This window comes from Chenopodium album, chromosome 23 (assembly GCF_948465745.1).
Source record: "Chenopodium album chromosome 23, dcCheAlbu1.1, whole genome shotgun sequence".
In the NCBI taxonomy this organism is placed as follows: domain Eukaryota; kingdom Viridiplantae; phylum Streptophyta; class Magnoliopsida; order Caryophyllales; family Amaranthaceae; genus Chenopodium; species Chenopodium album.
In genome coordinates this window covers 15035965-15063726 of record NC_137856.1, presented here as the reverse complement: position 1 = coordinate 15063726, position 27762 = coordinate 15035965, and the positions used below count along the sequence as shown (strand labels likewise).

Here is a 27762-nt window from a genome sequence, read left to right as displayed (position 1 = left end):
AACAAAATAGTTAGCGCTACAGCACATCAAATCACCCAAATCATACCGCCAAGCAAAATAACGTTGGCCATTGAATGCAATAGGTTTTTATATGCGTTTAGTGAGTGTGTTACTCATAAGACAAAATTTGTGATTAAAAATCAGTTTTACTAATATACAAGTAGGTTAGAGAAATATATATTTATTAATTTAGGTATAACGGAATTATATAGTTTGCTATGTTATTCAAAAAAGAAAACAAGGTCAGTAGGTTACTAATTTGAGTAAAGATTGATTTACTTATTAGATACAATATTTTAATAACAAGTGAACAACAAATACGATTTATTTCCTTTCCAACACTAATCAACGAAACACACAACCCATGATGCCAAACAATATATACGCTGGACTATCGCGCGCATCGCGCGCGAGAGGACTACTAGTTTAATAAAAAAATTACCTACCCAATCGGTTACATTTCACTTGGATCATTTTGAGCATATTGGGTATAAAAGTCGAATTATTTAAAAATATTTTAAATGTGGAATTATTTAAAAATATATCAAAAGTGGGATTATTTTCGAGATTATTTCGGGCAAATAATCCATTCAAATATATAGTTGACCATAACCCTTCAAAAAAAAAAAAAAAAAAAAAAAATAGTCGACCATAATTCAAATTTCTGTCCACTACCCTCTCTCTCTTCAGTGTTGAGTTTCAGTTTCCCTTTTTCCCCATTTCGCCACTCTCTCATCTCTCCCATGGATGCTCCAAAGGATCATATGGCTTGCCTTCTTGATGGTGGCCTCTACAACTCTGCTCAACTTCTCGTATATCTTCTTTTCTCTCTCTAATTGATATTTATTTCTGTAATTTGACTCATAATCAGACGTTTCTGTTCGTAATTTATTCCCAATAACTGATATTGTGTTTTTGATTTTGTTGTTTTAATTTCAGGGTCAATTCCTTGTTTCTTCGCCATCTGGAAATACTGAAACTAATTCAAATGTTAAGGCTGAGAATTTGGTATTGATTTTGCTCTTAATTTGGATTTCTGTACTTTATTTTTTATGCTCTAATTACCCTATTCTTTTTGTTTTAGCTTTTTCTTGGTGACTCATTTTATCGTGGAAGGGAATATCGAAGAGCAATTGTAAGTTATATATATATATATATATATATATATATATATATATATTTTAATTTTTGTTGTTGTTGTTGTTCTTATTCACTTAATTCAACTTATTAGCTGTTATCTAAATTGTGTAGATCACATTTGATCAGTGAGAAATCCTGATTCAATAATGGGAACCTATGACGCGTAAATTATGTCATACCAAAGCCTAAACCGTTTACCCCTATCTACTATGTGTACTTTCCTGTAAAATTAATGTTTCCAAGGTTAAAAGCTCATACTGTGTAAGGTTACATTGCTTAAAAGTATGTAATTGTTGGTGTTTTTAAACTGCCTGAGTAAAAGACTTTAGACATTGGTTTACTTAATAGTGTATACTTGATTGTTTTTATTGTTATTAATTATTATGTGCTGATTTCAGCAAGTAAATGCTTATGGTTGATTCTTGAGAAATCCTCAATAGTAGCCCTATACTATTGACTTTTATCAATGGTTGCCAAACTTTTTTCCAATTACCAATGGTAGCCTTGAACTTCTAATTTATCAGGCATGACATTAGTGTTAGTTTATTTTGTTAATATTTCAGTTGAATCTTACCTTTTGTATCAAAGGCAGTTTGATAAGAGAAAAACCCACCTATCCTTTTTTCTCTCTCCTCCTTCATTCCCATTATTCTCTTTTACAGTTGTCTTCTTTAGAGGATTTAGACATTAATGGTGAGCGAAGGAGCAGCAACCACCGAATAAAAGGAGTGATTGCGAGGAGAGAGAAATTGTAGGGTGGGAATCATGGATGAATCCATGAATTTGAGGCAGTTTTCAAGTGTGAAGAAATGGTGGAAAAAATTGCAGTTGTCTAGGGTTTGGCTGTAGCTGGGCAATGTTGCTTATGTGTTTGGAAGGTCGGTAGAAGGGGGTGGGGTTTGTAGTGGTGGCTCAATGGCTCATGAGGGATGTGTGAGTGCAAGAGAGAGAAAGCAAGAGAGAAAGAGAGATGAGATGGACTTGTGGTTGAAGAAAGTGGGTAGGATGGCAACAGTTGTCGGAGACAGAGGTGCTGCGGTGGTGCAGTGGCAAGGGTGAGGAGCAAGAGGAAATTTTCGGTATACAATGGTTGAAAGTCTAGAGGAAGGAGAAGGGGATCAGGAGAGTTAGTGGTTTAATCATGGTTTATTAATGGTAGATTTAACAGATTTTGAACCAAAAACTTGCGTTAATGCTATTTTATTCAATTTATAGCCGTTTTGGTTTCTTGCTCTACAATGAGCTCTATTTTTACCTGCTAACAGATGAAGCTTTTAAAATGTAGTTGTAATGGGGACAGGCTACATTACTGTGTGAATATTATGGTGGAAAACTAGAAACTTGTACTCTTTCCTGATTTCCGCAATAGTAACTTAGAAGTTTTAAAACTTGCTGTTAGATATAAAAGGGGCCTTTTCTTGTCTTCTATATATTTATAAGACTCATGAAAAATTATGATGTAGATCAACTGATGAAGAACAAATGAGTTTATTATTATATCTCAGCATTTGTTTATTGTAGGCCTACCTTTGATGAAGAGAGTTCTTTTAGTTCATTTGAGCAAAAAGCAATCATCTTGGTTCTGAAAGACTAATTATGTTTGTGATCCATTACTTCAGCCTTATTGCCAATAAATTATCTAAGGATCATTTCTATCCACAAATTGACCATTCCTAATGCTTTATATGGTTTTGAAGTTGTTTTAATAATGCTCAGTCATAAGATTTATGGTGTTGGGTAAGCCTTCCAGCATCATGAATTAGTTGTTCAATTATGAAAACTCCATTAATAACCACTTTTCAGGACATAGAAGCTGATTCACTCTTAGTTTAATTCTATTGTCCTGACTACTAACACCTTTGCGCTAGTCTTCTAACATCAATTATATTGTGCTCATCTCATACTAACTTTGATGGCCTTTTGATTAACCTATGCTGTTTAATTTCTCTGCGACAAAGAAAAATTACATTGAGATAAAAAAAAGAGGAAAAGAAATGGTTTATATTGTTGCTTTCTCTAGTATATTATGTGCTCATGAATGTAAATATGTTGATCATACTTTGTTTACAGCATAAGGTCCTCTTATTGTTGTTAATTTATTTATTTTATTGTGGGACAGAATACATATAAGCAAGCATTGCAACATCACAAGATCACCCCCAAGCAAAACGCTTACACTCTAAGAAGTTCGTTATCCGCACCAAACAGGTCTTCTTCTCCAAGTCTACTTAATATTTCAACATTTAATGAAAATGAGGTAGAAACTATTATTTTCTCTTCCCCATTATTTTTTCTTTTCTAGCCTACTCCAAATTTACAAAACATATTTACAATTTATTTATAGTATGCATCTTATTTTTTGTTGCTGTTGTTTTTGTGACAGGTCAAGTTCAAAATAGCATCTTGTCACGCTGCATTGAATGAGAATAAAGTTGCACTCCTTGAGGTCTTGCTCTATGCTTGTATATTATTCAATAGACTGGAGATATTATTCAAATGATGGAATAGAAAGGGAAACTTTTTCTTTTAATTAGTTTAATATGAAAAAGACAGAATTAATGGAGATATGATTCTTCCGCGGTATGATAACGTATTCTATTCAATTGATTGAAAAGCCATTCAAGCCCTGCTACCTAAGCAGAAGATTATATTGCTCAACTTATATTATTTAAGTTATTGTTTTCTAATTCAGCGAGAAAAGTTTGCTTAAGTCTGAATTTGAGTTTACTCTGGGTAAGGTTCTGCCAGAGCTCATTGTGAAAATGGGATGGTAAACCAAGAAGATGACCTAGAATTGAAGGTCAACACTCTATATTATTACTATTGAAGTGCAGTTTTCATTAAAAAGAATATGTTTGTAGCACTCTCCTCTTTTTTTAATGCAAACTAAAACATTGTAATAAGCTGTTCGTGATGGGATGGAAATGGTATCTATCTCGTAATTGTCAACCTTTTTTAACAAGATAACTTACTAAATGGCTTTTCACTTTTCCTCTTATGCCACATCCTTGAATTAGTGCTTCAAGCAGCTTGTGGTTGTGGATAAATTATATTTCTCTATCCAAAGTGTTTGTACCAATTTATTGCACCCTTTGATGAATATACATGCATACTCTTCCCATTAGTTTTCACTTCCCATTATAATGATACAAAATTGAATAAATTTCACTCTTAACTCTTAAGCAATACTCTACGACATAATGAAAGTGCGACATATACTTTGGGTCCGAGAAAGTACCTATTACTTACTTTTATAGATTTTAGGCCCATGATCAAATGTTAAATATATTCCTTTTCTTCTTTGACAGATGGAGGGGATTCCCAGCAAGGCAAGAAACTTGCCAATGCATCTATTGATGGGAAAGCTTTATCGAAATACTAGACACACTCGTGCAGCTATAAATTGTTACAAAGAGTGCATAAGGTATGTCTTAAGGATATGGCTTTAGTGATTGTGGCAAGTAATTCTACTCCCTTGACCAACCGACTAAGTATGTGTCTTAAGGATATGGCTTTAGTGATTGTGGCAAGTAATCCTACTCAACCGACTATATATGTGTGTTGCTTCTTGTAAAGGTAGCAATGGTTTTTATAGTTCTGAAATGATCATAGTTGTGAAAAATTATTGGAGATATACTTTAATTTATTAGATTTTAAAATTCCCAGTGGTCATTGGAAAAAAAAGTACAAATTTAGTGTTGCTTCATATTTTCATACAACATCACATTTGTCATGTTAAATACCTTGCCTTTTTCTGTTTTATGAAATGCAATATATTGTATGGAGTACAAGGTACAATCTCTATTTATAGGGTTAATTATCATAGTTATTAAATTCATTAGTTATACATTTTAACCCACAAGAATTGAAATTGGGCAAGTGTTAATTGAAACACATTCAAATGGTGTAAATTTAGAGTTTCTTCATTTCTTTTCTTCCTAATTTCATACGACTTCACTTTTGTTTTTTTAGGGTTTCTTCATTATTATTTTTAAATTTCATAAGACTTCACTTTTATTAGGGTAACTACTCCATTTTTCCTCCTCTTCTATGAAATAAAAGATAGTGGATGGAGTGTTAAACTACCGTATAAGATTCATTTGTACATAGCTATTTGTTAGGTTTTCGGGCATATTGGTAGCTAATTGTATCATATATCTCTATAAACATTAGGATTGGATGATATGTGATGAGTGATTATTTGAATAAAAAAATCATCATTTATGTAATTCTTCAACAATTTTCCACAATTTCGAAGTGTCAGAAACTTTCGCCGAGGGCGTTATTTCTCTAGTTAGGTTATACTTTTTTTATTATAATGATTATTATTTGTTTTTTTGTTCCTCGAGCTGGTCATATGTAGCACATTGCTTAATTATTTGTTGGAAAAATTGTCGGGAATAATACAACATTGGCCGGTTTTCAAAAAACAAAACAACATTTTGATTGTTCTCCTCTAAAACGACTTTTGACACTAATCTTTCATAAAATTGGACGTAACTGGTTGGTAATCTGTTTAATAAGTTAAGTGTGCCACGTACTTTGTTATTAGTAGGTTTTTTTTTTTTTTTTTTTTTTTTTTTTTTTTTTTTTTTAACAATTTTCTTATTAATAAAATTGATCTTTAATTTATTTAAAAAAACCCCAACATCCCACTCCATCAACAGCTACCCCACCCTACCTACCATCAGATCGGATACCCTTCACCAGAACCCATTTATCACCCGCCCACCCTGCCCCCACCAGCTCGGAATTCCCATCCTAGGCCACCACTAGCTGAAAATCCTTCCCCACCAGCACCATAATTAGGATTATTAAGGGTCAGGGATGTGATTGAGGGTCGGAGTGGGGAGGGTTGCGTGGTCTGGTGAGGGTCAAGGGTCGGAGAGGGGGAGGGCTTCGTGAACAGGCGGAGAGATGGCGGTCTAGCGCGGAAAGGGAGGGTTGGAAGGGCTAAGGGCGCTGCGAGGGGGCTAAATGATGGGCTGATGGCGCTGCAAGGTGGCTGAACCGGGGGCTGGTGGTGCTATTATGTTGAAAGGGAGGCTAATAGGGGAAGGGGGCTATGGAGTGGCCAGAGAAATGTTGTGGGGGTGCTTAACGGGGAAGAGGGGAGGTTTTTTTAAGTGTTTTTTTTATATATCAATATCATATTTTTAAAAGAATATGTTAAAATTAAAATTTAAAAATTACAACCAATCGTAATGTGACACGTGTCATTCTTTAATCTATGAAATCGGTTACCGTTTTTTTTATCCTATTTGCAGATCAGTATCAAAGGTCGTTTTATTGGGGAATAATCAAAATGTCGTTTTATTTATGTAAGACCGGCCAAAGGTCTTATTATTCCTGAAAATTTCCATTTATTCATTTTGTAATGATCAACTTGGAACACTTGAAGTTGATGTTGAATCTCCAAGCTTAAGGAGTTACTATGATCGTTCAAATATCCACTAATGTTGCTTGTTTGCTAATTATAAACCCTTGTTCTCTTGGAACAGGTTTTTCTAACATCCTTCACTAGTTGTGGAATTATTTAGTATATATACAATTTATTTCTTCCCCACTAGCAAATATATATATATATATATATATATATATATATATATAGGGGAAGACTCTCGTGAGAATTTTTCTTATGTGAGAATTTTTCATATGTGAGAACACTCTTTATGTTCTAAATTTTTACTCATATGTTCTAAATTTGAAATCTGATGTTCTAAACTTTTTCTTAGGTGTTCTAAATTAAATCAAATATTCTAATTTAGTACTCACATGTTCTAAACCATAAATTAGTTAAGTTTGATGTCATAAATTTTAAATAGCTTGTTCCAAAATTTTAATTATTTGTTCCAGATTTCAAAGCATATGTTCTATTTTTGTACTCGTATGTTCTAAATACTTTACTCACACTTTCTATATTAGTTTGTTCTAAATTTTTATCCACATGTTTATAATCTTAAATCAGATGTTCTAAATTTTTATTAAAATGTTCATAATCTTAAATAAGATTTTCTAAGTTTTACTAGTATGTTTAAAATTTCATAAAAACAAACTTTATAAATTTTTAATCACTTGTTCTAATTCTTAAATCAGATGTTCTAAACTTATTATTCACACAAATGTTCTAAATTATTACTCATATGTTCAAAATTTTAATTTGAGTCACATGTTCTAAAATTTCACTCGCATGTTCTAAATTTTTATTCACATGTTCTAAATTTTAAATCAGTTCTCATATAAGTATGAATTCTCACATATGAAGCTATTCTCACCGGATCCCTCCATATATATATATATATATATATATATATATATATATTTTCTAATTGAATTTTTGTTATAATATTGTTTTTGTGAAGGTATAAAGTGTTTTAGAATTTAATGTCTCTTTTTAGCTTTTTTTTGTGTTACTACAAGTAGCTCTTAGAAATGATTATGGCTTTTACTTCTTTTTCTCATCATTTAAGGAGCATTACATGTCCTTTGGTCAATAGTGGAGGAACAAGGGGGTTTTATAATATATAGTTGTCTTTTTTTTTTTTTATGAACGTACTAGATGCTGACAATTGATTTCTCTTTGCCCTTAGAATTGAATATGGCTTTTACACTTATATCCCTTCACTTAAGGAGTATGTTCAGTTGGGTCAATAGTGGGGCAACAAGATAGTTTTTTAGGGAAGAGATTATTAACTACTATCCTAGATTAAGGTTTATAGCTTTAACCTTTCATCCATGGTAAGACAACTACTTGCCAAGGTGGAGACTCCTTAATGTTGTCGAACTTAAAGATGTCAAAGCTTTTCTCATGAAATGTCTGTCAACTTTAGGGTATATGGAGCAAAAGTCCTAGATAGATGAACATATGAAACTTTATCATATATGTAGCTGAATTCGAGTTTAATTAAAGCGCAAATTTAGAAAAGTCTATCTTTCTTCTTCACTTAAGGGCATAGCAAAAGACTAAAATTTAACTACATTGTATATTTGGTGTACTTAGGGTTTAACAAAGGGAATGGGAAGAAAGAGGATTAAATATGGTCACGTGCAAAACGTTTTTTGGCGGAAAAAAAAGTCAAAGAACCCTTGCCACAATCTAAGTGCGATAAAAGCACCTTTTGTGCCACCTTTTTTATAAAAGAACCTTTACAACAAAATTGGCTACTTAAAAGGGCCTTTCTCACAAATTTTCCCATAAGTTATTATCTGTATTGCATATCAACAAAAATTATGAAAATTACATATCAGGAAATTACACATTATACATTGAAATGAAATTAATAAGATCCTACTTGATTACGTTTTTTTTTTGTTTTTTTTTGTAAAAAATAATTTCTTTTTATAATTTTTAATTTAAATATATTAGGGTAAAAATCCGGTCTAAATTTAGTTAAATGAAATCAGACTTGACTAGACCAGAATATTCAGACCAAATCAGACCATACCTTAATAAATCCGGACCTAAACACATCATTTTAGGTTAGGGTATCAACCTCAAAATCGCTGTACAATCTAAACTGTTAACCAAACATGAATCTTTAGAGCAAATGGAATAGAAGCCCTTAATCAAATCTACCAAATAACAATAGAAATATTTACAAAATAACACAAGGGGGAATTCAAGGTTTTAAATTTCTAACTTTAAAAGAGAAGGCAATTTATCTATATGAGAGACAGATTTAATTAGATCAGCTTTTGTACATTATAAGGATTACCAATAATAAAGGTCATGACATGCTCACCGGCAACAGCGGCAACTTGTTTGGATTGGGTGAGTAAAATCTGGTCCTGTAAGAAACCAAAACAGTTTTTACTTGTAAGATAATCTTTGAGCTGGCATTGTTTTTTGAGATTTGGTGTGGTATTATTCAAAATGAAAGTATCACTGACCTGCAGACAATTTTTTATTTTTATTTATTTATTTATTTTTTATTTTAAATTTTTTCTTAAACACGTAATGAAGAATTTTATATCAATGGCCTAAATGAACCTTTACAAGATCTGGGAACAGCAACTTGCTGGTACAAACATCAGGGGACTATTTTAATCTGACACCTAGCTGGCATTGGCCGGTGTCAAATCCCTCCGATACTTCTATGAAATTTTATAAAATCTGGAGTGTTAAAGGATCCGACACCATGTCAGACATGACACCCAAATCCGAGATTTGTGCCTAGACTTATACAGTGTATAATAAAAAGCGAATAACTAGAAGATTGTTCAGAGCATATATACTACAAACATCTAAAAGGAGTTCCATAATTATACTATTTAACATTCAGAAAAGGAGTTCCACGACCTGCAGACAGACTTTGGAGAATTTACAGATTTTTATATGTTTGCTCTTCATTTTGAACCCTTTTTTATTGACTGGTTTGACTCTGTGTGTTTTATGTGGTAACATTTTCTTTTTTTCTTTAATCTGCAGACATTGTCCTTATGCCCTTGAAGCCATAACAGCTATGGCTGAGCTTGGATCTTCTGCTAAAGATATTATTTCTTTGATTCCTCAGGTTATTACTTCAAGCATATTTTATTAATTGTAAAATCTGTTTTTGGACAAAGAATGGTGCATGTTATTGTTGGTAAGAAGTTATGGTGCATGTTATTACTTCTGCTAAATATGTGTATGCTTAAACTACTTAAGAACTTATTAATTGCAGTTTTCATAGTGGTTGTTATACATTCAGCTTATTTGCCCTAAATTTGTTTACCCTGGTACTTTTATTTCATGTCATGTCTTATGGACTGACCCATTTCTGATGTCCACTCTCTCTTTGTCTCTTTCTTTTTGAATCAAACTTTCTTTTTATCTTGCCAAATATTGTGCTTGTAACCTCAACATGAGAATGCACGTGATATGACTTTCTTGTATATGTATTGATAGTTACAATTTTTTTGTTCTAGTTTGTTTTAGATTCAATCATTTGCTTCACAATGGACTTGTATGTGTAGAGTGACGTAGTTACATGTGTTATGTCTTTGACTGATGTCCTATATTGATCTAAAAGGTGGTCTCCAAATCTCTCTCTCTTTTTTTTTTTTTAATTTTTTATTTTTATTTTTTTTGCTATCATTTCAGACCACAAGTAGAAGTGGAAGGGCTCTCTCTGATCATCTTGAATCTGGACGCTGGCTGCAGGTAGGCAACAAACCTATGCTACTTTTCTCTGTTTTTGTTGTATAGAAGTTTCTCAAATTACCTTTTGACCAATCCTAGATTGCACTAGTAGGTGCTTTACATGTCAACAATGTAGATGCTAAGCATTAGATGGAGAAAAACTGCTGCAAGGTTTAAGGCTGCCTAATGTCCCTGGATAGGACAGGCTGTTTTCCTGTAAAGTTAGATCATGAGTTTCTGGTCCGTATGATGCTATATTCCGTCTTAATGTCCAAGAGATTTTTTGGTTGCATCTTGCATGCTATTTTAATGAACATTCTGCTCTTGCCAATTCATTGTCTTATGAATAAAATGTCTTAAAAAGTAATGTAATTAATAGAGGGTGAAATCTTCAACACAAATGCCAAAAACTGATCATCAAATTAGACATTGTCTTTGTTATATATTTTAAAATTTTATTTTATTTTATTTTTTATATTATGGACTTGCTAATATGAGTATTCTACACGTGATTGAGTAATGATACGAGGGAAAACTTACAACTTATAAGCATGTTTTGAGTTTTGGTCTATGATGTCAATGTAGTTCATGTGTATATGTGCTAACTTCCGTTAGTTGAAAGATAATGACTTCTTTTTATTTTAAGGGCAATATCTCCTCTTGTTTTTATCCCAACCAACTTATTAGGATTGGAGAGAGGAAATAATTATTAAGTTGAGAATTGACTTGGAAGGGTCAATTCTAGTAGGAGTCATCAATGAGTTTTAGATAATCACATAAACCATGATAAGGAGCATGATTATGCACCGTTGTCAAAATTGTTGAAATACAACCCTTACTGAATAATATAATATAAATAAACCATAAAATAATCTTGTGAACACTAAATTTATTTATTTATTTTTTTTTTTTTTTTGGTGAAGGTCATATTTAAATGATCATATATGTTACTTCCTTCGTGCAACAATTACTATTTTAGGAAACTTTATAAATATTACAATATTTCCCTATTTACATATGTTTTCTCTTGTTCTCTCCATCACATGAGTCCCTATCATTATTCCTCTCTATCTCTCTCCTCTTTGTAAAATCTATGTTCCTTCCCCATGTTGCAATATTGCAACTGACCCCATGTTGCAATATTGCGACTGACTTGTGGATTCATTGCAAATATTAGAGGAATGGAGGAATTATTAAGTAGGCCATACCTTTAAAATAATAATAGAATGATTCAATTTGACCGTAGATTTATAACCTTGTAATTCTTTATACTTCCAGCGCTCTTTTAGTTGCATCACTTTTGTTTTCACGGACTTCTAGGCAATTTTTGGAGTAGAGAGTGGTAGAACGAATAAAAAAAAAGGGCCCACATGGTAGGAGAAGTATAGAGAGAATTTGTTAGTTAGAAAAAAAGTAATGCAACTAATTTATAATTTCTTTTTTAGGAAAGTGATGCAAACTAAAAAAAAACAGATGAAGTAATTAAATTGTTTTATAGAACTAAGTAAAGGGAAGAAAAAAAAGAAAAGGGAATTCATCGTTACTTTCAAAAAATCCACCTTCAACTTAAACTTTCTGGAGTTTGTATTTTTTTTTTGTATAGCATTAGGTATGGAAAAAGATGAAAAAAAATTGAGAGATTTGTTGGGCATCTATGGTGTGATATTTATAGGTGTAAATGGGTCTTATACATAGGGAATTGTGTCACGACAAAAGGACATGAAACCTTGGACCGAAAACAAATGTTTTGCTGCACTAAGTAGACTTTTTCCAAAAGGGATTGTAATGGAATGGGTCAACGGGGTCAACGACTCCAAAGAACCAAGCAACAACCATTTTTGATGTATTCCAGGCGCGCAAAACAGGGGCAGCATGGGTCAAGTGTGGGAAGGAACAATGGGCAACAAGGCAAAGCTAATTAAAGAGAAGAAAGGGAAAGCAAGTCAGCTATTTCTATAATGTCTATTTATGGTTTTTCTATTCTTAGCTAAGTAGTCACATGTTATCCTAAAGCTTGATCATAATTAATGTAGCCAAGCCATTTGTGAAGGTATCCAAAAAAAATTAAGTGTAAACACTAGCGAAAGTTGTAGCCTAAAGCTACTGTGAGATTCATAACCTCAAGTTATGCTTATCCCTTTGTTATTCGATCATTATCAATCAAACAATCAAGCCTTCAATCTTACATCATTATTATTAATTATAATTATTGTGCTAATTACATTTGTCCAACTTAATCTATAACAAACTTGGTATCAGAGCACGTTCGGTCATGGACGGAGTGCCGCAGAAGAAATACTTTAATCAGTTGACCACCATTGAAGAAGAGCTACAACCACAAGGAGATGAATACTCATTCACGAGAGTGGTAGTAGCGGCAGTGAAGGCTGCCATGAAGGAGGAGCGGAAAAAAATAGAAGACAAACGGAAAAAGATGGAAGAAGCCATGACTGCCGCCACCACGTGACTGGAAGGTCGCATAGATCGATTCCGGGTCGATGTGGACACCGAGGGAGCGATCGACCGTGCTAAACTAGTGAAGCTGCAAAAGGAGTTGAAGGCCATGAAACCCACACAACCACCACAACGCCCCACCCAACCGGTGCTTATCGTGGATGGGGAGAATAGTTTTCAGCCGGAGTTGGAGCGTGCAGTAACACGAGCAGGGGGAAACGATGAGCAGGAGTGGCACCCACTAGATCCCAGCGATTGGCGAGGAGGAGGGAGGAGGAGGGTGGAGGGGCGGCAGCGACGACGGTGGAGGCGGTGGTGTCCCGACAGGAAGTGCAATGACGATAAATAAAACCATATTCGTGTTGGATCGAAGTAAAGAATGCTTATGGATAACTGGTTAAGCCACAAAACACAAAAGACTAGCCCAAATAAAAGAACAAGGCCAACACAAGGTCAAATCAACTGAACCCGATCCCAATTAGGCTTAAGCCCGTGCTTAAAACCCAATAATGACGGATTTAGGAGCGTCTAGGTTAAAATAAAAGCTGGCGCGGAAAATGACGCGCGTATCTCACAAAGTCCATGCAACTTATTCTGTTGCGCTCGCGAAAGATTCGGAATATAAAAATATTGGAAAATCGAATCTTACCATAGAGCTACGCGCAAGACAAATAGTTACGCGCGTATACCGCGCGCAACCTATTCACTTGCGCTTGACTGCCGCGCGTAACCTACTCAGTTGCGCGCGATACCTGTTGCGGCAGAATGCTCTAAACCCTAAACCTAATTGAGATATTTTTAACCTAAATCCTGGCAGAATACTTGTGAACTTGTGCATCCAAACCCTCTTATCCTAAACACTCACCCTCTTCGATATTTTGTTACTACGGTGGAGGTTCCCCAACAAGGAGTCCATAAGTGTTCTAAACGGAGATCTAGCAAAGAAAAGTGGTAAATTCCTGAGCATTTAGTTCAATCACCATTATTTTCATTGTTTAAAAGAACTTTAATTGATTAATTAATGTGTTTGATCACTTTAAAATAATAAATTAATTAATTTCACATAACATTCTTTCGTTAATCAAGATTAGAATTGAATAAAATAATTGTTGGTTGATCACTTAGGTCTAGGCGAATATTGTTTATTTTATTGTTCATTTCACGAATTTGATTAAATAAGAATAACGACCTTGCGATGTAATTTCTACAATGTGTGTAAATAAAATCAATTAACATAGTTTTAGGTATCACGTTGCATATATTATTTGGTAATATAATTGTGCAAAGGAAGAGCTAGTAGAGGCCGCACTAGGGCTAGGATCGCGATTCCCCTCTAAAGGGAATGTTATCTTAGTACCCTCGCTCCCGAACTCATTTCTGGTTTCTAGACCAATTTGGGCATGGGTAAACATATGATTCATGCTAAATATCCCTTGAACTCTACTTGGGAGAAAGGCATGAACGAGGTTTATCGGTTTTCCTAAAACTCATTGATGACTCTTACTTGTTTCTTATAAAAAAGCGTATATGATAGAATCATCTTTTAATTCAAAGAATTCAAATCCTAATACACCCTAACAAGTGTAAAGTCCTACGCTTTAAAGGGCCAATAAGTGTAAGGCCCTATTGGTATCCTTAAATTCAGAAAGATGAAGTGTAAGGCCCTATAGGTATCCTTAAATTCAGAAAGATGAAGTGGAAAGACTAATTCAAGAGATGCTTGAGTCCGGGATCTTCAAACCGTCCTCAAGTCCGTTCTCGAGCCCAATTTTGCTCGTTAAGAAGGATGGCTCGTGGCGATTTTGTGTCGATTATCGGGCCCTCAACAAGGGGACCGTATCCGATATCGGTCATCGATGAGTTAATAGATGAGCTACATGGTGCTACAGTTTTCTCCAATCTCGAGTTTTTTTTAATCCGGGTATCATCAAATTCGGGTTCGGCCAAGTGATATTCATAAAACGACATTCCGAACACATGAAGGGCATTATGAATTCCTCATAATGCCGTTTGGTCTCACTAACACGCCGGCTACATTTCAATCACTCATGAACGATGTATTCCGGCCATACTTAGGGAAGTTCGTTCTAGTCTTTTTTGACGATATTTTGATTTATAGCAAGGCTACAGAGGAGCATGTGAGTCACGTGAGATTGGTCCTACAAAAATTGGAAGAACACTAATTATATGCTAATTTAAAAATTTGTGAGTTTGGAAAGAGTGAAATAGCATACTTGGGTCATATAATCTCCAAGCAGGGGGTTTCCATGGATGGAGATAAAGTCCGGTCAATTATGGAGTGGAATATTCTGATGGATCTCCGAGAGCTCGGGGGGTTTTTGGGACTAACGGGTTATTATCAGAAATTAGTCAAGCACTACGCACAAATCGCCGGTCCTCTCACAACTCAATTGAAAAAATACAATTATCGGTGGTCGGAGGAGGCCACGGCGGCATTCTAGAATCTAAAGATCGCCATGAACACAGCCCCAGTCTTTGCCGTACCAAATTTTAGCGAGGGGTTTGTGGTGGAAACCGATGCCTCCGGTTTCGGTTTAGGGGCAGTGATGATGCAGCGAGACTGTCCAATTGCATACTACAGCAAGCTTCTAAGGGTTCGGGGTAAATCAATTTACGAAAAGGAGTTGATGGCAATCTCACTAGCCGTTGCGAAATGGCGACACTATCTCTTGGGTCGACCTTTCGTTGTACGGACAGACCAACAGAGCCTTAAATTTCTGATTGAGTAGCGAGAAGATAGTGGAGAGTATCAAAGGTGGTTGCGGGATCTAGTGGAGTTCGATTTCGGTATCCAATACAAGCCAGGTGCCGCTAATAGGGTGGCGGACGCTCTCTTTCGCAAGGGTGAAGCACTGATTCGACTAATGAAGGGGATGGAGAAGAAGATAGAAGAGGTGTTAGAGTTTGGGGCCTTGATCCACTCATGCTTTGTGAACTAACCGAGTTGAAAGGGGATTAGAGAAGGATCAGGGTTTGGGCCAGATTGTTTTGGGCCTTAAGGAGGAAGAGAGGGGCCTAAAGGGTTTCACATGGAAGGAAACAGATTGTTTTACAAGGATCGAATTGTTTTGCCCAACACATTAAAATATGCTCCCTTGTTACAAGAGTATCACAGCTCTCCCGTTGGTGGTCATGATGGTGAAATCAAGACTTATCTCCGGCTTGCTGCGGATAGTTTTGGTGAGAAAGGACGTGGGAAAGTTCATTCGAGAATGTGATGTGTGTCAAAGAAATAAGACGATTACTAAGAGTCCTTTGGGATTGCTACAACCACTACCCATTCTCGTAGCCGTGTGGGAGGATATTTCAATGGATTTCGTAGAGGGTCTTCCTTTGTCTCGTAGGTTTGATTCGGTGTTAGTAGTGGTGGATCGATTGTCAAAGTGCGCTCATTTCATTGGCCTCAAGCATCCATTCAACGCCCTTAAGGTGGCGGACATCTTTGTCAAGGAAATTGTAAGGCTCCACGGTTTTTCCGCATCGATTGTGTCGGATCATGATCGGGTTTTCATGAGTATCTTTTGGAGGGAACTTTTTCGTTTGCAAGGAACACAACTCTGGAGAAGCACGACCTACCACCCCCAATCCGATGAACAAACGGAGATAGTGAACAAAAGCCTCGAGATGTATTTGCGTTGCTTCAGTGCGGAGCAACCTAAGAGTTAGGCTCGTTGGCTACCATGGGCCGAATACTCCTATAACACATTGCCTCATACCTCAACTAAGATGACACCTTTGAAGGTGGTGTACGGGAGGGATCCACCGAAGTTATGGCGTTTAGGGGTGGTCCTGGTGGCAATCTTGAGGAGATGTTACTCGAGAGGGATGAGATTTTGGAGGAGCTGCGCCTAAACCTCAATTGAAGGTGAATGAGGGAGGACGAATTTACAATTGGAGAAAAGGTGTTCCTTAAACTTCAGCCATATCGTTAGCGTTCGCTGGCCAAGTGCCCATTTGGGAAGCTCGCGGCCTGATTCTACGGGTTATTTGAGGTGCTAAAACGAATTGGCAGGGTAGCTTATAGGCTACAATTACCATCCGATTGCAAGATTCATTCGGTTTTCCACATCTCTCAACTCAAGAGGGCCTTGGGCAATTCCTTGTGCCAACCCACTATCCCACCGCAACTCTCCCTCTGAATTAGAGCTGTTAGTGGAACCCGAGGAGCTACTTAAGGTGCGCACCACTAAGAAAGGCTCTGATTTTTTGTTGGAGGTGCTCCTTTCTTGGAAGGGCCTACTGGAGCACGATGCCACCTGGGAGGAGTTCGAGAGTTCGAGGTAGTCAACGCACGGTTTCCCTCTTTCCACCCTGAGGACAAGGTGAAACTCAAAGAGGGGAGTGATGTAATGGAATGGGTCAACGGCTCCAAAGAAGCCACCATTTTTGGTGTATTCTTGGCGCGCAAAGCAGGGCATCATGGGTCAAGTGTGGGAAGGAACAATGGGCAACAGGACAAAGCTAATTAAAGAGAAGAAAGGGAAAGCAAGTCAGCTATTTCTATAATGTCTATTTATGGTTTTTCTATTCTTAGCTAAGTAGTCACATGTAATCCTAAAGCTTGAGCATAAGTAATGTAGCCAAGCCATTAGTGAAGGCATCCAGAAAATTGAGTGTAAACACTAGAGAGAGTTGTAGCCTAAAGCTACTGTGAGATTCATAACCTCAAGTTATGCTTATCCCTTTATAATTCGATCATTATCAATCAAACAATCAAGCCTTCAATCTTACTTAATTATTATTAATTATTATTATTGTGCTAATTACATCAGTCGAACCCAATCTATAACACGGATGTTCCTATGCTTGAGCACCTATTTATTGTTTGCACATCTTGTGTTGGCTTGAATGTAGTGCTGGTTGCCATGTGCTAGTCTGTATCATGTGTCAAGTGGTGCTCATGAGTTCAATTATCATGTGTCAAGTGGTGCTCATGAGTTCAATTCTAGCGCTTCACTCATTTTCAAGAATTGTTTGTTCTGATTGCCAGACAATATTAGAATAGTTTCTCCCACCCTTGTTATGTCAGCCTTGCTTGTTTTAATAATCAGTCAAAATTTTAAAAAACAATATATGATATTCTCCCTAAACTAAAGGTATCTTCTCCATGCCTGCTTATCAATTGAAGATGGAAGATGATGCCACTGATGACGAGACATAACCAATGTTAAGATTTGGGTAACTTAATGAATTCATCCTTTACAACCACATTCGACGAAAGCAGAACTAGTGCTTGGTTAACTAATTAAGGATTCTTACATGCATCCCCTTGTATTATGAAACTTTGGTAAGGCGGTTGTTAGGCTATAAAGAGTATATGTAGCTGTTGTTGCAATATAAAAAGTAAATGTGTGTGTGTGTATGTGTGTGTGAGAGAGAGAGAGAGAGAGAGAGAGAGAGAGAGAGAGAGAGAGAGGGGTGGAGGGGGAGGGAGGGGCCAATGACTTTTTTTCTAGAATGACATTTCGTTCCAATCTGTAGTTTTTGATGTAGAAGTACCTCACAAGTAAATATACTCCATTGAGGCTATTTGCGATTATCTTTAAGACTTCAGTAGTTGACTGAATAGGTAAAAAATAAAAACTTGATGTCTAATTGTTAGTAATGATGACTTAATGTAACTTTATTTTATATTTTTTGGGAGCAAGCAAAAAATGTCATTATATGTGTTAGTAATGTCAATGTAGCTAGTTACATTACCTATTAATTCCTTTAATTTATTGAAAATTTTAACTACTTATTTGTCAAATCTAAGCAGCTTTATGTTGAGGCCCAGTGTTGCATTGCTTCAAATGATTATAAAGGTATGATTCTTAAGATTGACATTAAAGTCTATCTTCTATTCCACAAATGATGACTACTTTAACTTTTTTTCGTGCTTACAATTGTTATTAAATATATTTAAAAATTATTATTTATCCAAATTGCCCAATTAATTTGAATTATAAGTATAATTTCAATTATAAGTAATAAGTACAATAATTAAGTGGCACAAAGTAAGTTTTTTAGGAAGGTGGGATAACATTATAAATACAATTAGGAGTTCAATAATAAATATTTTTATTTTGTAGGATGGAGTACATCACTATCTATTTCATATTTTCCTAATTCCAACCTACTTTATATTGTTAGTTTGAAACCTGTTTTCAACGAGCGTCTCTTTATATATATATATATATATATATATGTATATACATATATATATGTATACATATATATATGTATACATATATATATGTATATATATATATATTTACTTCCTCCATATATATATATATATTTACTTCCTCCGTTCTATTAATATTGCAACAAGGAGGAAATCACGCATCCCAAAGCACATTTTATATGCTAAATATCTATAATTGTGTAAGTGTAAATATTATAAAAAGTTGATATTGTGAAAGTATTTTATGGGACGAATTCAACAAGATCCCACATGACTATATTTTGTTTAACATATAAGTCATATTATATGGTCAAACAAGAGTGATGAATTGTGCAAAAAGTCTATTGTTGCAATATTAATAGAACGGAGGAAGTATATATATAAAATTCTACAGTAAAAACAATTAAGATGCACTTTATATTAAGGGGTAGCTATGTTACTAGGACTCTTCATTTCACAAATCTTTTACACTTGATATGGGTATGGACACTTAGATATCTGATGAAGGATATTTTTACAAAATAGCTAGTCAACTACTTCGTTTAGGGCAAAAATTATACTTGTGTCCGACTTGCACAACTAAGTAACGTAGCATTCAAAAGGCATTCTCACAGAAGATTGTGTTTGAATTAGTCAGATGATGAGAATAATTATTGTTATTCTTAATGCACTTGATGAGATAGTCCTGAGTAAGCAATTGAAAGTTTGTTTGTTGGATCTTGCTTCCACCGAATTTTGTTGTGGTTCCTATCCTTTTAACCCTCCCCCTTCCCACTCTCTTTTTATTTAATTTTCGTTTTTGTATTTGTTATTTTAGTTTTTGTAGTATGTTTTAAAGTCTTTGTTGATATGCAGGTGGCTTGGAAATATTTTCAGATATACTGCAACGATTCCAAAATAATGTGCATATACTACTTGAAGTTGCAAAGGTTGGTAAAGCTACCATATTCTGGTCATTAATTAATTAACATTTTATTTTATGTCAATCTCTTGGTATGGCTACATTTTTTTGCTTGGTTTGATTACATATCTCTCTTCGATTTTAAGAATTATGTCGGGCCTTGGCTTGGTAAAAATAATTTGAGTTCGATTCAGACTGATTCTGATTTTAGCTTGAAGAACCTTTTTCCAAATATATGATTAAATAAAAACTAGAATTGTTTTTTTTGCCTTCATAATATTATTTGTCGTGACCTTATGGGTAATTGGTGCTAAAAAAACAATGCATCTTTGTGATTTACTGCCTTTGTTTTGGTGAGTCTTCAGTAATTTTCAAAGCACACATTTGAACCCAGGTATCTTATAATTCATAATATTAAAAAAATAACAAAAAGTTCATATATTGAAACTACACATCAAGATAAAACTAGCAAAAGATTTTACACGAGTATTTTTATTATTAGATAAATTGATAAATACTTATGGTCAAAGTTTTCTCTCTTTGAATAAAAGAATCTATATTAGAAACAAATATTTCTTTTTTCCTTAATTAATGAGATCACAAGCTTACAATCCAGATACCATGGAGTTTGAGTTCATTAATTTTAAAATTTGAACTAATGATATTAGTTTGAGCACGGCTCATTAACTAATGAACCAAACTTGGAGTAAAGACTAAATACGGTCCCTAAACTTTTGTATTTTGCTCAATTTTAGTCCCTGAAAAAGTTTTTGTGCTGTTTTAGTCCCTCAACCATCTTTGTGGGTGTTTGTCAGCCAAAAATTGAGGGACCTTGATGACTAAGCAATAGTTTAGGGATCTTGAGTCAGCAAAAAAAGTTTGGGGATGTTGAGTCATCAAAAGTTTAGGGACTTTGAGTCAGATTTTGTTAATTTAATATTTTTTACAATGAAGCTTCTTCAGCAAGCTAAAATTTTTTACGGAGTTGAGCAAGAAAAGTGTAAGGAAGAAATCTTGCCACGTGGCAAAAGGGATGGGGTAATTATTGTTTCTTGTACCTTTTCGGAAGACAAACAAGGTGGATATGGTGAAGAAAAAGATTAGAATTATTGATAACATTTCGAAAAGTATCTTCATTGTTATGCTTTAATTGGCTATTATGGAGTAGCTTGTTTGTTTTGGTTTGGGCTCTTATGTAATCGGATTTCATTTTATTTATAGCATAATAATGTCCCATCCTTTTTTTAAAAAAAACCATGTCCTATCCTTTGGCGGATCCAGGATTTTCAATTAGGGGTAACGCACTGGTGTGTAGTTGTTTAAGAAAATTAAAATTGAAATTAAAATCGGATTTTATTTTAAGGATTCATATTGAAAATTTCCCACAAAAACGATTAGCAAATCAATAAAACGAGAATTTATTAATTGATGCAATACAATGTTTTAGTACATTGTTGCTCATTAATTGACTATGTAATTTTGGACTAGCAAACATTTGACTGAGAATTTATTATATTTAAATTAAAGAGCAATTACTAAGATATATTATACTTATAAAAAATAAGTATGATAAAAAAAAAATTGTGTGGGTGTGGAAGTAACATACAACCATACATCATAAATAATTTGGAAAATTGAAGTAAAATCTTTATTACGGAGTAATAATACATAGTATAAGAAATTGTAAGGTGAGTCTGATAGAGTGGGTGTGGAAGCACTTTGCACTTATAATCAGTTACCTGGAGTTGAGTTCTTGATTCAATGGAAGCACTTTTGTGGAGTAAAAATTATTTTGATGTTCAACAGGTTTTTTGTTTTTTTGTTTTTTTTTTTTTTTTTTTTTGAACTTTGAATATTTATAAGCCTGAATTTTGTTAACGGCTAGTTTTTTGATTCAGCAAAAAATTTTGTTCAACTGATGTGTAATTGTTGGAACATTAATGGCTGAGGTCCCTAAACTTTTTGCTTTGTCATCTTCCCTAAACTTTCTTATAAATTGATGACTCAACATCCCAAAACTTTTTTTGCTAACTCAAGGTTCCTAAACTATTGCTTAGTCATCAAGGTCCCTCAACTTTTGGCTGGCAAACACCCACAAAGGTGGTTGAGAGACTAAAACAGCATAAAAACTTTTTCAGGGACTAAAAGTGAGCATAATACAAAAGTTCAGGGACCGTATTTAGTCTTTACTCACCAAACTTGTACTGTATTATGATTCCTCTCTATTATGTACATATCACTATCACTTGGGTACTGATACCTGTAATTGCATCGCATCCTTATTGTGCAATTATTGCCATCTGCTTTCTTTTCCCTCTTTACGACACTTGTGTAGATGTCATACTTGTGTGTCTTCTTCTGTTCCCTTATAGTAAATTCATGGTTGTGTTATTTGATGGCGGTTAATACATTTTTTTGCTGTAACAGTATTTTTAACCCTTACCCCCCAGCTTTCATTTATATAAGGGAGAGTAGGGAATGTAAAATGATAGATTTCATTTTAATCCACTTCTTGAATCCTTAAAACCTATGTTACCCTAACTTTTCATGTTATTTAACACACCCTTCTCGGATACCTGACACTTGGACATGGGAATGAAATTCTAACCCTTCAATTTTCGTCCCATCACTAAATATTTTGATGTCTATAGATGTAGAAAAGTAATAGCAAGGGAAACAAAATGAGGGAATGAAAACAAATACTTTCTATGTTATTTTTTTAATTTAGTTGACACATTGATAAGGGACAAGTAATTCTTCCAAAAATACAGAGAAGTTCAGAGAAAAGAAAGAAGGAAGAAGAAGAGAAGAGTAAGATCAGAGAGGATTTATGAGAGAGAAGTTGTCATGATCATCATTAACTCATGAGGAATCTATTACAACAACTTAAGTAGCGGGCTAATTCTATTACAGCCTTTCATTTAACAAACTACTACCTCCGATCCAAATTACTCGCAACTTTTGGGTATTATTTGTGAGATATAAAATATTCCAAAGTTGCGAGTAATATGGACCGGAGGTAGTATAACAAACTATGAGCAAAAAGACCAAAAAAGACAGCAAAGGAAAACAACTATTTTTTTCACCAAAAATAACAAACTTAATCAACTTATTATTATCATGCCTATATTATACATTTTTGACTTTTGACACTAATCACAAAGTCCAATTTGACTAGCATCTGTGACATATAGTTATCATAAAACAATCATCTGGGATCTTGTTAGAATCGTGTCATTGTATTTTTCATATATAAAATCAACTTTTGTAATTTTTAGTTATCTATAGCTAGTGATATTAATCATTCCATATGTGTGTTGGCAATGTATCAACTAAATAAGAATGAGGGAAGTATATGCTAAAAGAATAACATAATTTTAATTAAAACAATTTAACTTTAAATGTTTGTGCATAACTTTGTCATTTACTTCCTCTACTCCATTTTAGTTGCATCATTAGGATTATGGCAATTTTCACATTCTCCCCCTTTTTTTTTCTTTCTTTTTTTTTTTTTTTTTTTTAAATATATTGTAAATTATACAGTAGAACAAATAAGTCATGGGATCTTGTTGGATATGTCTCATTTGGTACTTTTATAAAATCTAATTTTTATATTTTTTTACCAAAATGCAACAAAAGATTTTAATGTTTAAATTGTTCATTGACAAGCATGGAACTATTAGTGTTGCAAGTAAAATGGAGAGGAGAAAGTGAATAGCTCATGTGAGAATTTAAATTTTACACCTTTCGACACTTTTTGTGAGATAGCATCTTATGTAATTTTGTTTTGTCAAGTTATATATTTTAACAATATAAGACTTTTGTTGATGTGTAGCTCATACCTGTACCCTTATCCGTGTTCATAATGCTGAGGCTGGTTTTTTTTCCTTATAATATCAGTTAATTGATTTTCATGCTGTCAAATTGTACCTTATGCTATGACTCAATGCACTTGATAATATGATGACACAGTAGATTTGCTGACTTACCTATGATGCAGTGCCTGAGTCAATTGTCAAGGTTCTTGTATGATGAGGATTTTTTTATGTTTTTTTATATTTATTTTTGTTTATTTTTTTTGAGAGAGGGAGAGGAGTGGATGGTTGGGAGCACCGAGCACCTTATTGGAATTTCGTCTATGGATTGTTTAATTTTAGCTTTATGAGGGCAAATCAATGAAGATGCTAAAATAAAACCTTTGTTTCCTTGGATGAGAAGCGTTGGACCATGTGGCACAAATTTGTCCTCACAAATCTAGCTAATGACAAATATTTGATGATACCATCTGCTATGTTGGTTCAATTGACATATATCAACATCCCACCCTCACCTCCAAAAAAAAAGAAAAAAAAAAAATTAAAACAATCTATTTGAGTCCGTCTTAATTGAGTTTGATTGACAACTAAAAGCTGCCATTTTCGTCTTGGTATCAGCATCTAACATACCTTTTTTTTTTTTTTTTTTTTTTTTACTCTGGGTGAAGGTTGAAGCCATAGTTGGGAAGAATGACGAAGCCATAATAAATTTTGAAAAGGTGGTTGCAGACCTGTAATGGATGTGAAGTTACAAATAATCTTATCCACATTTTGATATTCTGATGATCACGACAGGCTCGTTCTTTGGATCCCTATGTAGTTACTTACATGGATGAATATGCAATGCTTCTTAAGAAGAAGTCTGAATATCCAAAGCTAAACAAGTTAGTGCATGACTTGTTGAACATTGATGCTACAAAGCCAGAAGTGTTTGTTGCTTTATCAGTGTTCTGGGAAAGGAAAGATGAGAGGGGAGCACTGTCTTATGCAGAGAAGGTTAATTTGATTTGCTGGTTTATAACTGTTGTCGCTGTTCCTTTTTCCTGGTTTATGGAACCTACTGGAGTTGTTTTATACATTCGCTAACTATGTACCTCATTTTGGCAATCAGAGTATTCAAATTGATGAAAGGCATGTATCAGGCTATATCATGAAGGTATGCCCCAAAATCACATGGCATACTTTTAAAATTCTAATTGGGTTCTGGTTTGTCTGAACATCTCACCCATAATGCATCTATACTCTACCTTTCTACTATTGTATTGGCTGGTAATTTTTGGCTAAGCATTAATGCAGGGGAACTTGCTTTTGTCATTGAGTCGACCTGATGCAGCAGCTGTTGCATTCAGAAATGCGCAGGAGTTAAAACCCGATTTGCGGTCATATCAAGGTTTATTTACATATCAAAAAAATAATTTAAAAAACAAACAAAAAATAAAAATCCAAAAGCTGTTACTGAAGTCTTAAATTTGGATGACACATTTTGAGTGGCTATTGATTTTTTTTTTTTTTTTTTAGGGTTGGTGCATTCTTATTTGGCAATATCTAAGGTTAAAGAGGCTTTGTATATAGCAAGAGAGGCAATGAAGACAATGCCTCAATCTGCAAAAGCCTTGAAATTAGTTGGAGATGTGCACGCTAAAAGTTCCAGTGGGAGGGAGAAGGTGTGATTATTGTTTCTTCTATTGATTTTGACTTTGATCATTATGCATTGATCACTCTGAATTTGCTCTCATATATTCTTTTTCGACTAAGAGTTTCATGCTTTGCAATGCACAATTTAAACTACTAATGTCTTTGGCGTTTTGGTGAAAAAAATATAATAATTAGATTATATAAAGTAAACATTTAGTTGAATCAAACATGATCCCATTTGCCTGCAATAATTTCTTTTATATTAGGAAAATAGATACTCTCTTTTTGTAATTGCAACACTTCCTATAAATGACCACTTTTTAAAATTTGCTATTCTTCTTGAAATGTAAATATTATTTACTATATTTCCTTCGTTCTTTTATTATTGCACCATAAGGGATGGGCACAAATGTTTTTGTAGTGGAACAATGGATGAGAGGGAAAGGTAGAATTACATAATTTCCCATGCATTGTACACATGAACTAAAAAGTCAAGTGTTGAAACTTAGGATATATCAGGTATTTGCGATGTGAACATAAATATTTTATTTCCTAAAATGAATATGGTACAACATTTGTGAAATTTCCTTACAATCAAGTGTTGCAATATTAAAAAAACGGAGGAAGAATTGTTAATATTCCTTCCGCCTTCCATATGCAATTAAATCCTTCTCAAACTTACATATTCATTCCTTTATCCATATCCAAACTTCCATATTAATATTATTAACTACCTTTCATATTCATTCCTCTATTAACTACTTTTTTTTGATAAATTGTCCTGATGCCTTAGTCTTTAGAGTTCTTTTAACCTAGCTTTTTAGTTTCGCATTGGTGACTAGTTATTAGGATGAAGCTATCATTTAAGTTTTACTTTTCACTTTGTTTTATTCATATAAACACAGTTACAGTTTCTACTGATTTCACTGTAAATCATATCAAGGCTAAAGGCTAAGCAGGCTACATAAGTGCTTTTGAGGAAATTAATGGCTACATCGAATATCTATATCCTGTTTTGTTGTGCTTTAACTTTTGCATTGCTATACTTTCTAGGCAAAAAAGTTTTATGAGTCTGCTCTAAGATTGGAACCTGGTTATCTTGGGGCTGCGTTAGCACTCGCTGAACTTCATGTCGTTGAGGGCCGAAATGGTGAGGCTGTGTCTCTTCTTGAACGGTACCTTAAAGATTGGGCGGATGACTCTCTCCATGTGAAGCTTGCACAAGTATTTGCTGCCACGAACATGTTGCAAGAGGCACTGTCTCATTATCAAGCTGCTTTGAGGTAAAAATGTTAGCCAACTTTTTTTTAATTCTTTATATTCTGAATGTACAAATGGTAGTGTGAAATCATTTATTCTACTATATGGTTCTTAATTTAACTCGTTACAAATATCAGAATAAACTCCCAAAGTGAAGCTGCAAAAAAAGGGTTGGACCGTTTGGAGAAGCTGATGAAGGTTTGCCAATCATTCAATTTGTTTAGGAGTTTTCCATGCTTCATCATTTTCTCAATCTTGTTGGTAGATGAACTAAAATTTAACATGGTTATCCTATATTGTCGTAGGGAGTTGATCCGGATGCACCAGAGGAAGATGAAGACAATGAGGTCGATGATGTTGACGGGGACCAGGAAGAAACTGAGCTTTTGTGAGATTTGTAAGCTTATGCAGTATTTTTATTCAGTTAAGTGAAGAAGGTTCGTCCTTCACTTTCTTGAGTGAACGTGTACCATAAATATCTGTTGTAACTTATATACATTTTATAAATCTAGGAGTTGAGTAGGTAGATTTGTATGCAAATTTTAGTGCCCAATTATTTTGATTAATTAGATAGTTTTGTGAATGTCCAGTGTAGTGCTTCATTATTGTAATTTTTTATATAGCATTGATCTGTGGTCATTTTTTTCTAAAACATGTAGTAGTATGCTATTAATGAATTGAGGTTTATTTTCTTCCACAATGTTATGAGTACCAATGACCCACTGTCAAACTAGTGTCCTTAACATTTATACTCATTCCAATATACACGACTAAGGCTCTGTTCTCTTCAGATTAATTCCAGTTCAGTTTTATCCTGCTCTCATAAAATATTTAATTCAGTTCAGTTGGAGGCTTGGAGCATGAGGTGATTGAAGAAATCCGGAGCAAGCAAGAGAAGCTGCTGCTCACGCTGATAGGAGCGGCCGCACCATATAAATCATGTCATGCCTCTTTTCACATACCATAAGAGCGCCCGCTCACCCCTGTAGGAGCGCCTGCTCCCCTGGGGTCGATGAGATTTGTTTAACCCTCTAGAGTGCCCGCACCCCCTCGATGGAGCGGCTGCTCTCGTGGGTATTCCGTGCATTATGAAGCTTATTTTAGGGTAATGTGAGAGGCATATAAATACCCCTAGGATTGTAATGAGATGATTATGCAACATTTTAACCCTAATTTTAAAGAGAGAAAGGAGATTATTGCTCAAGTTTCTTCATTGTATTTAACTTTGGTCAAGTTCATTTCAATCAAG

The 27762-nt window shown here is 34.4% G+C and overlaps 1 protein-coding gene across 1 annotated transcript; it reads left to right on the top strand.

Moving 5' to 3' along the window:
• Positions 1–650: 650 nt before the first annotated feature.
• On the top strand, positions 651–27243 carry LOC145607697 (anaphase-promoting complex subunit 7-like). The gene is made up of 18 exons (XM_081663289.1): positions 651–812; positions 940–1008; positions 1085–1135; positions 3260–3397; positions 3524–3586; positions 4449–4564; positions 9569–9653; positions 10223–10282; positions 18495–18540; positions 19758–19831; positions 24287–24337; positions 24414–24614; positions 24730–24774; positions 24915–25008; positions 25137–25282; positions 26307–26536; positions 26651–26711; positions 26819–27243. Exons 1-18 carry the CDS (start codon positions 744–746, stop codon positions 26903–26905), a joined length of 1686 nt encoding a protein of 561 aa, XP_081519415.1. The 5' UTR covers positions 651–743; the 3' UTR covers positions 26906–27243.
• Positions 27244–27762: the final 519 nt, after the last annotated feature.